General features: G+C 34.3%; 2 protein-coding genes across 3 annotated transcripts; one reads left to right on the top strand and one right to left on the bottom strand.

Moving 5' to 3' along the window:
• The first annotated feature begins 1402 nt into the window (after window positions 1-1402).
• LOC100789778 (TPR repeat-containing thioredoxin TDX) lies at window positions 1403-8215 on the top strand. 2 transcript variants are annotated; one of them, XM_003530920.5, is made up of 10 exons: window positions 1403-1613; window positions 1705-1738; window positions 1845-1967; window positions 2044-2131; window positions 2251-2331; window positions 2458-2522; window positions 2619-2759; window positions 2839-2970; window positions 7259-7289; window positions 7692-8215. In XM_003530920.5, exons 1-10 carry the CDS (start codon window positions 1504-1506, stop codon window positions 8024-8026), a joined length of 1140 nt encoding a protein of 379 aa, XP_003530968.1. In that variant the 5' UTR covers window positions 1403-1503; the 3' UTR covers window positions 8027-8215. The 2 variants fall into 2 exon arrangements, with proteins under 2 accessions (XP_003530968.1, XP_040873898.1); XM_041017964.1 differs by having other exon boundaries at window positions 1428-1613; window positions 2251-2522.
• A 1274-nt stretch (window positions 8216-9489) lies between these two features.
• On the bottom strand, window positions 9490-12534 carry LOC100790313 (ABC transporter G family member STR). The gene is made up of 4 exons (XM_003530921.3): window positions 11944-12534; window positions 11634-11813; window positions 11271-11539; window positions 9490-11068 (listed from the first exon to the last, which is right to left on the bottom strand). Exons 1-4 carry the CDS (start codon window positions 12298-12300, stop codon window positions 9490-9492), a joined length of 2385 nt encoding a protein of 794 aa, XP_003530969.1. The 5' UTR covers window positions 12301-12534.
• Between the last annotated feature and the right edge of the window lie 2049 nt (window positions 12535-14583).

Here is a 14583-nt window from a genome sequence, read left to right as displayed (position 1 = left end):
AGTGTATGAGTGGATAAAAGCAATGAGAGTTTGTTTAATTTCACAAAACCTCATGGGTAGTTAGTTTAATTTGCTTATCATTAAAAAAATAGGTTAGTGACAAAGTGCACCCCAACAAGCTAAAGTGAAATAACATGTGTCATATCATTTACTTTGATGCATCCACAATGGTATTGTAATAATCCCTTGGACCTCGATTACAAATGATAACCTCTTTGAGATTTTTGTCCAATTCACGTTAGTCAATATCCATACCCTATCAACAAGAACATTTACATCATTTATTGCATTTTGATTGACATAAAATTAGTCCATCACCTTAATTACTTGATTGTTGTCGTTGGAACGCACAATGATGGATTAAGAATTATGACTTAGATCCATGATAACTTATTTATATATTTTATTGTTATTTCGTGTGCTCTTATCCCTAATCATTGTTCCTTGATTAGGCTCAAAAGTATCCTCCTTAACTTGCTTGACCATTTTTAGGAGTTGTCAAGCTAGGGGATGGGTGGAACAATACTATTATTAGGGGCAACTAATAACAAATATACCTCTTTGTTGTGTCCAAATTAACCACACATATAACAGAAAATGCTAAGGTCATCATACTCCACATTGTAGTTTGGGTTGTGAAGCTTAAACTTCAAGACAATAACCTTCCTTAGATATACCACTTCACATAATTGTGCAAATCAAGCCCTTAATTGGGGAATGTCCTAGTTAGTGTTTAATTGTTGTCATAGCATGGAGTGGTTATATGTTTTTATTGTTTGGCCGATTGAACAAATTATGTTTATTGTGAAATTTAAATAGAAGATCAACAATACAAATCTAAATTGTTATTCAATGAAAGTCATCGTGAAAAATAATAAAAATTAATTTTGAATAAAAATAAACTAATTCCAAACAAGGAACCACACATGGAACTCAAATAACCAATAAAACTATCATAAATACTTATCTTAATAATGTTTTATTATGCTTCTTTATTTATTCTATTCTTTGTCAACCTAATGCTAAAATATTAGGTTTAAATCTTGTTAGTTGTTTTTGTTTTAAATAAGGAACCAAATTAAAATTAAAAGATATCAAGTATTTTAAGGATTGGGTGATGAGATTGATGTATTATTATTAAGACGAAAGATGCTTCGAAGTTGGGACAAATTATATTAAGGATTAAATGGAAGTGTTTTAATATATAAAATACTATATTACAGTAAAAAAAATACTATAATAAAAATACATAGAAGAGAGAGTGTCATTGGCAATTAACGGGCCTAAAATAGTTTTATTAACAGTAAATGGGAGAAAATTCTAAGAAGTACTTATTATCTTTCTATACTTTAAGGAAGAAATTAAGAGTATACTCGAATAATAAGAGAATATTCGAAGGGTTGATTAATTATATAAATAGAGAGAAGTTGTAGCTGCAGTGGGCAGATAGGAACCCTAAATTGCAGTTTGACCTAGAGAGGCCGAGCGAGAGAGCGAGGGAGCATGGAGGAGGGAAAATTGAGAGAGCTGAAGCAATTCATAGAGATATGCAAGTCCAATCCCTCACTTCTCCACAATCCATCTCTTTCATTCTTCAAGACTTATCTTCTCAGGTTTCGTTTTCTTCTCATTTTTTCATTTCTTTCTCCTAATTCTCACTCACTCACTCACTCACTCACTCATACACTGTCTCTGCTGCTGTAGCCTCGGTGCTCGCATCCCTCCCCAACCCAAAACGGTGTGCCTCCCCATTCATTTTTTTAACATTATATTTTATCATTCTGCGTTGATAAAAACAAATGAATTTAGGGATTTCCGGTTATTGTTGCTCACACCATATGCAGGAACCAGGTGATTTTGATGACAAGTCAGATCCTCCTTTATCCGCACAAAATGACATTGTAGAATCTGATATAGAGTTGGATAATGCTGATGTTGTTGAACCTGATAATGACCCTCCTCAAAAGGTGTGCTATGCATGTGTTATGTATGTATGGTTAATGTCCATGCCTCAACAAATCTGTAATTTTAATGTATTTGCAGATGGGAGATCCTTCTGCTGAAATAACGGAAGAACAAAGGGATGCTGCACAACTAGCAAAATCAAAAGCAGTCGATGCTATGTCACAAGGCAAATGCCTTTCAATTCATGATTACTTAGTTTTTTTTTTTTTTAATAAATCTCTCAATTCATGTTTCTTGGACTTTCTTTTAGTTGGCCAATTGACTTTTCTTTAATGATTTTTCCAGGTAATTTGGATGAAGCACTGGCCCAACTGACAGAAGCCATTTTGTTGAATCCGCAATCAGCTATACTTTATGCTACTAGAGGTACTCTCTGTGTGTGCGTGTGTATTCCCACCAGAATGGAACGTCTTTTTGATAAATTCCTTTCAGTTGCTTTATTGTTTGTTTTACCTTCTGTATCATTTGGAAATCCCAATTTCTTGTTTTCAGCTAGCATCTATATGAAATTGAAGAAACCAAATGCTGCTATACGTGATGCTGACACTGCCTTGAAGGTTTTTTTATTCCTTACTTGTTGCATAGAAAACATGGTATAAAAGAAATTTCTGTGCCATGAGTTTGTGTACTCAAAGGTATCTTAATTGTTCCAGATTAACCCAGACTCAGCTAAAGGCTACAAAATACGAGGAATGTCAAGGGCTATGTTGGGACTATGGGAAGAAGCAGCAAGTGACCTTCACGTGGCTTCAAAGTTAGATTACGATGAAGAGATTAGTATGGCACTTAAAAAGGTATTTGCCTACTTTTGACAGACGGAACCTGCAGAAGGAATCCTTGTTCATTTTGTAATTGTATCTTTTGGCTGGACAGGTTGAACCTAATGCCCTTAAAATCGAGGAGCATAGGAGAAAATATGAACGCTTAAGAAAGCAAAAGCAACAGAAAAGAGCTCCTATCAAGACTGAAGCTCCTATTAAGAAGGAGCAAGAAACTGAAGCCCAAGTAAGTATATAGTTTCTATGATTGAACAATCTTTTTGATAGACAGGCTTTGTGAGCTACTATGAAGCCTGGTATTCTAAAAATCACAAAGTATCAAAATCATACCTGCCTGTATCTGATACAATACATGTAGGATGCTCCTTGATGGTATTCTCCATTTCTTTTAAAATTTTATTGATTGATATGTTTGAGATACAACTCCAATACTTTGAATAGGTCTTATGTAATCATGTTAGTCAAAATCATGATCTTTCACATAAGATTGTATGACTTTATGATCTTGAGTACCTCCATGCAGGATAGAACTTTGGTGAGATTGTGTGAAATTGTTGTGTAAGATTGTGGAATTGGTGGTATGGAATGAGGCACAATCCCACCGAGCCTGGAAAAAAAATCCTTTTTTTAGCTTAAAACCTGTGACCTGTTTGCGCACAGGCTGAAAACCTAAAGCAGCCCAAATCTTACTCATTTTCAGCCACTCTTTCTTTGCGAGATGACTGCTGTGTGCGATTCACTTCCTCATTTAGGCTTCATCTTGTTATTCTTTGTCGCTGGTTCTCCACATCTTGTTTTATCTTCTGCGCTTGCCTTGTGCATGCTGCTGGCCTTTGGGTTCTGTTCTCCTCTCTCCTTCTGTGTGTGTGTGCATGTATGGTATGTGAATTTTGTAGGATCTTATGATTTATGTTACAATATTGTGTTTTATGGACAAACCAATGCAGTTTGCAAATGCAAACTAAACCACCTATTGTCCATATTTTGTTTGGTGGATGATACTTACAGGTAATATTAGATGGATTTATATAATTAATAACCAACAAATTAACAATTGGTTTTTCCCTTTAGTTATAATTGGAAGCATAAGATAATCAATCTTAAGATCATTTTCAAATAACATTTGTCTAAAACAGTTGACAACTTTTTCATATTATGATCTATGGGAATCCCAAGGTAACTTGAAATTTCTTTCATAAAATATAAAAGAATCTAGAAAGTGGAAACCTACTTAGGCAATCTAGCCGGTATTCTGGTGTGTGGGTGTGTGATAGCCGGCATTCTGGTGGGTGGGTGTGTGTGTGTGGGGGGAGGTGTCTTCTATTTTCAGCTACCATCGAATGTTACTTACATTTAAGTATCACCCACCCAACAACATCATATGGACAAAAAATGGTTTAGTTTTCCCTTTTAAATAACATTTGTGTAAAACAGTTGCCAACTTATCCTTATTATGATCTATGAAAAATCCAAAGATAGTAACCTGAAATTTCTCACATAAAAGAACCTGTGAAATAAAAATAAACAATAACTACACTGGCTTTTTTTAACACTTGCAAATATGTTGGATTAAAGAATAACTAGAGAACATACCTGATTTGACTAGTAATGGTTCATTTGTATCTTAAGTTAACTAAGAAGCTACTTCTGCCAAAACAAATATAAAATTGCATGCATCCAATATCTGGATCGAGTTCAATTCTCACCGCAAGAAAAATATCTTGGGACAGAGGTATCAATACTAAATTTTTTATTGAATTCCATCAAATAACAATGACAAATTTTCCTTATAACTCTTTGAATGACTTAACACAATTTATCCTTGTTATTTGATGGAGTTTAATAAAAAATTTAGTTTTGATATCACTGTCCAAAGAAAAATATCTTGGGACAGAGGTATCAATACTAAATTTTTTATTGAATTCCATCAAATAACAATGACAAATTTTCCTTATAACTCTTTGAATGACTTAACACAATTTATCCTTGTTATTTGATGGAGTTTAATAAAAAATTTAGTTTTGATATCACTGTCCAAGATATTTTTCTTACAACAAGAATTAAACTCAATCCAGAAATTAGATGTCCACAATTCAATGTGGGTTTTGATCGAGGTAGCTTGTTAGTATACTTGAGATACAAATGAATCATTACTCTTTTGCTAGATCAAGTATGTTGCCTAGTTGTCATGTAGTTGTGTCCGGCATATTTGCAAGTGTTAAGAAAAGTCATAGTAAATTTGTAATTAATGTTTGTTTTTATTTTCCAGAATCTCAAGATCATTTTTCAAATAATATTTGTCTAGAATAGTTGCTAACTCATCCATATGATTTATGAGAATTCCAAAGATAGTAACTTGCAATGCATTACACTGACTTTTCTTAACACTTGCAAATATACTGGATACAATTAAAGGCAACTAGACAACATATCTGATTTGACGAAAGAGTAATAATTCATTTGTATCTTAAGTTTACAGACAAACTACCTTTGTCAAAACATTGAATTGCGTGCATTCAATTCCTGGACCAAGCTCAATTTTCATTGCAAGAAAATATCTTGGACAGGGGTATCATAGCTAAAAATTTTATTCAACTTCGTCAAATAACAATGATAAATTGTGTTAAGCCATTCAAAGAGTTATGATAACTAAGTTTAATAAGGGCAATTTATGATTGTTATTTGATGGAATTAAATAAAAAATTTAGCTGTAATACTTTTGTCTAAGATAATTTTCTTGCAATGAGAATTGAGGTCAATCTAGAAATTAGATGCATGCAATTCAATGTGTTTTAACAAAGGTAGCTTGTCAGTAAACTTGAGATACAAATGAACTATGACTCTTTTGCCAGATCAGATATGCTATCTTTTAATTGTATGTGACAGACTTGCAAGTGCTAAGAAAAAATAGTGTAGTTATTATTATTTTTTTATATTTATTTTCCAAGTTCTTTATGTAAGAAATTCCAGGCTAATGTCCTTGGAATTCTCATAATATGGATAAATGTTATTTGAAAGTTATCTTGAGATTGATTATCTTTTGCTTCCAACTATAGCTAAAGGGCAAAAATCAGTTTTTAATTTGTTATGAATTCTTATATCCATCTAATATTACATGTAAGTATCATCCACCCAAGAATAAAGTTGTCTAGTTTGCACTTGTAAACTGCAACATGCATTGATTTGTAGTTCTCACTATAATGTAGGTTTTATTTTTACATCACTATTGGTATAATGGAATTGGATGGCATTTCATTCCTTCTGGAGATTCCACCTGTTCTTTGACAATTATCACACGTCTGGACATATTCATAAGCACCCTTCCACAATGTAGGCCAATAGAAACTAGACTGCTTGAGTTCAATCATTCAGGATGCTTGTTTTATGAGGATGATACTTTCTCGTAAGTCAAGGTAGTATTGTGCTAGCCAGAGATAACCTTTTCAGCATCGAGTGAAGAATTTCTTCTAATGGTATGATGAAGTAGTTTCTCAGTGTTTCCCAGTTTCCCTTTGTTCTTGTAAGATCAAAATTGGGAGGTAGGCTAAAGCCTGAGCTTGAATGCTTAAGGTCTTTCATCTCCTTGTCAGTTGAGTTACTTCATAACCTTTTCTTCTGATTCTAGTTTTAGGAACTTTCTCTATCTAAGGTGTTAGCATCACACATATCATATAGATTGTGTAGTAAGTGAAATTTCCCAAACAAAACATTAGGAAATGATGCCATCTAACTTGGTTAAGTCACGTTAGTTGTGGTTACCAGCAGAATGCCAGAGCTAATGCAGAATGACTGACCCTGCCTCCAAAGAGGAATGTTTATTCCTTGTTATATCCCATAGCTTGCTGAGACCGGAGATAGGGTCCCCTAAGATATGATGATAGTTACAATAATCTACGTTCCCCTATGGGCATATCCCAGGTTTCCATTATGATCTTAAAATAAACTATTAGACACAAAAAAGCTAAAAATTAGCTTGATTGTAATCCGAGTAACGAAGATTGATAAGCACCAGGGTTTTGAGAATTAATGGGATGGGTCAAGTTTCAAGATTGAGATGCAATTTTTAGCTGCTTTTATTTAGACATGTATTATAGCGACTTTTTAAGCCCTATGTTTTACAATCTTAACTCCTATTCCTGATTCCAAGTAAAATCTTGATTTTGGCTATCTAGTTTGTATACAACTGTTTTTTTTAATATTTATGATCACAAATATTGTTTTTGAAAATTGTGATCATCATCCAAGGGTAAAATGGATTTAGTTTCTGTAGGCTACTGTTTGTGATAACATTGAGATATGACATGGAAATCCCTCATTTCCTATGAATTCATAATTCTACTGTAGGAGTGTAGTGTCCAATTACGTTCTCCTTCCATCTTAATTTAAAAAAAAAAAAAACATTCTTCTTCCATCTTGATTAAAATGCTATATGTTGTGACAAGTTGTTGGCTCTCACTATGCACCTGAAAAACAATGCTATGAGATGATCTAATTATAGCTGTTTTTTTTTTCAGGTACAAGCAGCATTATCTGCTTTAAAAGATGGTAAGTCTTTGTATTTCTATCTTCCTGATGGTAATAAAATTCACAAAATCTTTTTTGTTGACCTATCTTTTGGTTATTGTGAAAAATAGAAACAGTACACATTTGTCTGGTTCAATTCCTGCATTATACTGTTCCTGGGGCTATGATAAAAGCTTTACTATACATATTTTTGTCTTAATTTCTCACCCGCATTACAGACTTAGGAGTTTGATGGAAACACGTGGATATTTTGGCATTAAACAGATGGTCCTAACAATATATTAAAAACTATATTCTTGAGGGTGATTTGTCAGCATATTTGATTGTGATATTTCATTTTTATTCCTAAAAAAATAACTATGTTGCAATTTCTTTATTTTCTATGACCTATTAAATGACCTATTACGTTTGTGGCATTAAAAGGGCAAGTCATGGGTATTCACTCTAGTGGTGAATTGGAAAAGAAGTTAAGTGCTGCATCAAAGACATCACGCTTGGCGATCCTGTATTTTACTGCAACATGGTGTGGCCCTTGTCGCTTCATTTCCCCTATTTATACAAGCTTGGCTGAAAAGTACCCAAAAGTGGTTTTTTTGAAAGTTGACATAGATGAGGCCAGGGACGTTGCTGCAGGTTGGAATATTAGCAGTGTTCCGACATTTTTCTTTGTTAAGAATGGCAAAGAGGTTGACAGTGTGGTCGGGGCAGACAAAAGTACACTTGAAAGCAAGATTGCACAACATGCTGGCTCTCTTTAAGTGAATACCTTATAAAAACCCTGATACAATTAACATTTTCTTGTTTCTTGTTTTAACATGTCCATAGTGTCATACAAAGGCAAAAGATCAAATTGAGTTACAATGTGTTATGGCTTGGCGTTTCCTCTGTCTGGTTGCATGTACAAAATGTTGTATTGATTTGTAATAAGTTTCATATTTTCAAGCCGATTTTATGTTTGTGATGTGGCTGTAATTAGGGGTGGAAATGAGTCAAGTCAAGCCAAGTTTTACTAGGTTTGAACTTGGTTTGAGTTGAATACGTAAGGTTTGAGCTTGACTCATTACTTGTCATAGGTTTTTTTTTAAGGCTCGGCTTGACTTATATAAAAGTCTGGTTTGGCCCACGAGCCTATTTAAAAGCCTGCTTAAAGATGTTTTTGATTAATTATTTTAAAACTTAATGAAATATTAACTAAAAAAAGAAACTTATAAAATTTCGTATAATTAATGTATAAATCCAAAAATAATTGATAAATAAAATCATATTGAATTCAAGTTGTTAAAGCACAAAGTATATCAAAAGAAAATAAAAAGAGCATAATATTAAAAAATGTATGAATTAGAGATGATTTTGCAGAAAATGAATTTTATTTTACATAGTGGACATTAATAAAAATTGAAATTCTAAAATTCTAGAATTATTCTCCTCTTCGAACAAAAATTTTCTAAACTAAAACCTTGGTGCTATTATATAGGTCCTCAGTCTCAAAGTTTACAAATTTATTTTAAGTCCAAATCCATAAACGAAATAGAATAAAATATGGATAAGATAAGATTTTATAAAATAAAGTTATTATTATCATTTTTATTATTATTATTAGTTAAACAAGTCAGTTTGACTTGTTTAACAAGCTTTTTTTATGATTTGAACTTGACCTTTTTATCTAAAAAGGTTTTTTAAAAAGCTTGAACTTGACCTCTATAGTAAATAAGTCAAGTCAAGCCAAGCCTTACATAGGCCGACCGAGCCGAAGACCCTCGACACAAGTTGTTTGGCTCATTTTCACCTGTGACTATAATGGGGAGACAAAAGTACAAACTAGGAGACGGTTACTTTTTTTGGAAAGTTGTGGGTGGGTCTCTCTCTCTCTCATTTTGAAGTCAGGCTCAGGCCACCCCGAAAGCTTCATTCTTGTATGAGACTATAGGATTCAAATTATGGTAATTGGTTTTAACTCAACTCTTCATATGCCGGCAAGTGCTGGTGTTATATCCAGCTTGGGTTATAGCACGTTCACAAACAAAAGCATTGCTATTCGCACGTTAGGGACAGAAAAGCAGAAAACTCGCAAGCCTCTTTAACAGAAATATTATGATCTCATGAATATGATAGCAATGATACAAGAAAATAACGTGATTGTTGTGACCTTCAGCTTTTTAGCAAGCCGGGGGAATCTATAAACTAACAGGTTATCCAAAGAAAAAAAGGTGTGGTAAATGATTCATTTCCTCTCATTCTTGGAGTAAAATCTCAAAACCAAATAGAAGAAGAACCTGTAAAGAACATCCCAAGCTAGCAGGATTAAGATGTCATACCATATGTTATCCATTGTAATATCCATCGAGGACAAGATATCTTTCCCTAATAAACAGTTAGCGGGCAGACTGGAGTTATGGTGTTTGCTGAGCTTCAGGTCTCCTAATGGTCCATGGGATAATTCTGCTAAATTTCCTGTGTAGCAGTTGAGGTTATTGAATTCATTTGTGAGCAATGCCTCAAATGGATATTTGATTGCAGAAATATAGTGAAGCCACATCCAGTAAAAGGGTATCTGAGTTCGCTTGAGGAAGAAACCACAGGTCAAAAAGAAGAGTGCTGTTGTGGCTATGACTACTGCATACCCTGTGATGTAACTAGGCACAAGTGCACTAACAAGCATCACATATGCATTGGTAGTAATAAGCGAGGCATAAAGTATTAGCCAGAAATACAATAGGCTGCTTCTCAAGTGGAGCATCTTTTTGGTTATGACAGCAAATGTGAAGCCTTGAACGGCAAAAAATGGGAGGTAAACAATGAGGGAAGAAATGACATATGAAGAAGCACGGTAAGCATTATGTGAAGTCTCCCTTATGAAGATGAACCTCTCCATGATAAAAGATGGGACTGCATCATTGGAAGAAAAGAAAACAAGGCACACTGCAAAGATGTAGAAATTGAGGAGCCTATTGATGTCTTCGAAAAAAGGATGACTCAGATTTCCAAAAATGCTGGACAGGATAAGTGCCATAACAGCTAACACAATCTCACGGGAGAGGAAGAGTTCTGGGGTGCGAATTACATTGAGTGCTGTTCGCCATGAGAGCACTGCAACCTCACGCAACCATGGGTTTGCATACTTGGATCCAAAGTTTGGCTCATCAAGCACTTCCTCAATCTCAAATCCTTCATATGAAGTTGCGGAGTAGTCCATAGACTGGCCAACCACAAAAGGAGCTGCAGAATATTGGTTGGAAACTGCACTTGTTGGTCCTGACATGGGTGTTTTCCCAGGTGTCCATCCTGGAGTTCTTGCTGGAGTCCATGATGGTTGGCGACGTGGGGTTCCTACTACCCCATGGTAAAGCCAGACAGAGAAATCTTTGGCCGAGAAATCTTGGTAGAACTGAGAAGCCAAACGTTGGTGAACACCACTAGTCATATTCCTTGGTGTTGGAGCACTTTTCCTTTCAAGGGAGTTATCAAAATCCTCAGCATCGTCGTCGTCTTCGTCGTCCGCAGAATCAGGCTGTTGTGTTCCGGCAGTAAATCCTTGGCTGCGTAGGCTAATCATGTGTTTGGATGCAGGTGTGTTCCTTTTGTAAGGTGTTCTTGGAACCGGCGTCATGGCTGCCGGGTGAGGTTTGAGGCCATCACGTTGGAATTGGACAAGGGGATCAAGCCCAACCGTTGCTTGATCATATTCACTGATAACATCTAGGAGATACTCAATACTGTTTTCTCCATCAGGTACAGGCCTTCCAAATCTTGACATGTGAGCCTGAACTTCATCTGCCTTTCCCATGTATATCAGTCTTCCCCTAAAAATACATACATCATCTGGTCAGGATCAATTTATTTTCGGTCTACACAAACCTAGTTGCATCTTATGAATATTATTCTAGTTCATTCATGTAAACTACTACTAATAGATAGAATTCAGACATTCAGATAAATATTATATATATCAGACTTATCAACTATATATATATATATATATATATATATATTTTTTTTTCTCACCTTGCAAGGACGGTGATCTGGTCCAGGAGCATTTGAATTCTAAATGAAGGCTGGTGTATGGTCATAAGGACAATGCTTCCTCCTCGAGCTATGTCTTTAACCTTTTCTACAACACTGTAAGCACTTGTAGAATCAAGGCCTGAAGTAGGTTCGTCAAGGAACAGAAGTGATGGCTTATGAATGATGTCTATGCCAATAGACACCCTTCGTCGTTCCCCTCCTGACACTCCTCTTCTCCCTTCGTCACCAATATAGGTATGTGTAGCACTCTGAACGTACGTACGGTCATCAACTCATTAATTAATCTGTCATTTTATGTGTGTGTGTGTAGGTAAGTGAGAGAGAGACAAAGGATTATTATACCTGTAAGCCCAATTGGTCAAGGAGCTCATAGACCCTCTTCTTCTTTTCACTCCTGGAAATGGAAGGAGGAAGCCTAACTTCAGCTGCAAACATAAATGTCTCAAAAACTGTCAGCATAGGGAAGAGCTGGTCATCTTGCATCACATATGATGACACCATTTTCATGTAGCTTGTAGTAACCTGCATGAAAATATATATATATATATATATATATATATATATATATATATATATATATGGCATTATTAAATTAAAGAGAATAGAAAAGTAAAAGTTTCATGAAATTAACAAGAGGAGAGTTAATTTGTACTGGTTTTCCATCAATTCTAACTGATCCTTCTAGACTCCCTTTTGCAATTCGACCGGCCAATGCATCAAGAAAGGTGGACTTGCCAGCACCACTAGGTCCCATGATTGCCATAACTTCACCTTTAATTGCCTGGCCAGAGATATCATGAAGAAGATATGATTCTTTGTTGATCCAAACTCCATCCTTTTTCTGCTTCTTTATGATACTATAGGAGAGGTTACTGAATTCAAGGCCATACCCTGGAATGGACTTCTGAATCTTAAGTTGGTTCACATTTCTTCCGATTCCTGGTTTGTCCGAGTCCATTAGAGTCTCTAAACTTTTATTTCTACCTGCTGTCCTTTCTGGCCTCGCCATTGCAGTGAACTTCAGCTTGGCCTTCTTCGATTGCTGGTGGTGTTAATGGTATAAATAAAAGGGTTGGTAGCTGGTATGAAATAGGGACAAAAGGTGACGGTGAAAATGAAAGCATGACTTGAGAAGACAATTGAAACACATTAAAACTTCAGACGGCAAACTTTGGAGCGGTCCATTCCATTTACTCTTTCTCTTTGGGTTTGCCGATAAATTTGCTTTGGTTGTACCGAATAGAATGACATGTTTTTGTTTCACTCAGCACTGGAGACAGCTTGATTTAACTTCCATTAAATGTTTGCTTCTCATAAACATTACTAATTGTTAACATTCAGAGCTGGCATGGCGGCTAGCATATATGTTTCTCAGCTACGATCGAGGTATTTCAAGTCTGGCTCAAAATTTAATTCAGCATTGACCTACTATGAAAAGAGTGATTCGTGGAAAACAGTAGTAAACTAAGTCTACCTAAAATGCAGACTAACCCGACTTATGTTAGGATCTTATATAGTTTGAATGGAAATACTGGAAAAATATGATCAATTAAACAAGTAAAAGTTTAATTTATATATACTAAACCACTAGAATCAACCTAATGGTGAGAAGTTTAGATAATTTTCACAAAGTCTTAAATTCTAATCTTGTTGCTGTTATTATACACCAAAAAATATTCCATGCATTGTCAATATAATTAACCAATAAAAAAATTATCATTTGTATAACTTTTGTATCATGAAGAAAAAGGAAAAAAATAACGACGATGGAAGGAAAAAAATGTCCAATGTAATTATTCTTTTTTTTTGTCCATTTTGGAAAAAAAGAAGAAAGTTTATAACGGTATATACATTAAAAAATATCCTTAGTTATTATACATTTTTTATTTGGGATACATGTATCATTTTATATACATATCTTTTTCTATTCATTTTTTTTACACAACTAAACAATTTAAAATCTTCTTATTTTTTACTTTTTATTTTTTTCATGAATTAAATATAACATAAATATAATTATTATAAGAGTCTATAAATTTAATTATTATATGTAATAATTTGTAACCAGGGTCGAACCAGACTCAAATGACAAGGAGGGTCAACCACAAAACATAATATTCATCTAATAAATATATATAATAAATTTTGTATACAAAATATTCATAAATTAATGCTTCAATAGATCAATTACATTAATAATTAAAATAATTGTTTTAATTTTGTGATATTTTTTAACCTTTGCCTCTTGCCTCTTGCCGAAGTGCGCTTCTAGAATTTAGAAATTATAATAATTTCCTATTAATCTAATGAAACTTCAACAACAACTCCTTCATTTATAAGGAAAAATAAAGTTTAACCCTTAAAGTTTAACAAAGCTTGAGAAAAGTAAAACTGATGAAATCTTTTTTAAAATGTAGTACGTTTGTTTTTTTAATGAAGTCTTTATATTGCATTAAAAATTGCATGTAGAGTCTATTTGTAATCTATTTTCATTATCTACACCGCATCATAAACGGTTGAATAAGTTAAATAGAGGGATATATGGAGTTTCAATGGCCACTTCTCATTGAGTACATCTCGAATTTTAAACGTCACATATAAGTTATTTATGAGAGCATACTTTAACGTGGAAAATCTCACATCCAGATGCTACGGAGGTAAAATAGAATCGTTACAAAATTGAAAAGGGAAATATCGATGACAAAAGGAGAAAAGATTAAGAGAATTTAAAGGCCGGCTATATTTGAATTATGTTCAAGCTGGTCGGCAATCTTAGAGAGATCAGTTCTGTATACATTTGTTTGGAGGATTCTGTTTGTTCTCAACCAATCAAAATAAAATTTGCACTCATAAATAAACAAGCAAATCTGGTCGCTATAATAAGGGGTCACTGCACAAATTGTGAAGCATCATATCATAGAGTTCTTCAATTTAGTCTCCCAGTAGCAATAAAAAGTTAGGCACGAACCCGAGGTGTTGGAACGGTTCAAACTGATCATAGCTTCAATCAGTTTGGCTTGATTCTGTGGTCTGATTGAGCCGCGCCAATATCGCGTGCCTTCTGTTCTAAGTTTTTAATTTCTTTCTAGCTATTTTCATTTTAAGTTAAACTCGATCATTATGTCTGACTTTTTGTGTCTGTTATGAAGTTTTTAGTGGCAGACTCCTTTAAAAGGTAATCTCACTGACTGTATTGGTGAATTAGAAGACTTCAGAAAATAATCACTGTGAGATTTTTCTTTCCATACTGAAAATGAACATTCAAGTGCATTAAATGTTTTTTCCACTCTGC

Source organism: Glycine max, chromosome 8 (assembly GCF_000004515.6).
Source record: "Glycine max cultivar Williams 82 chromosome 8, Glycine_max_v4.0, whole genome shotgun sequence".
Classification (NCBI taxonomy): Eukaryota; Viridiplantae; Streptophyta; class Magnoliopsida; order Fabales; family Fabaceae; genus Glycine; species Glycine max.
Note: the sequence above shows the minus strand (reverse complement) of the source record. Positions and strands in the feature narration are given on the sequence as shown.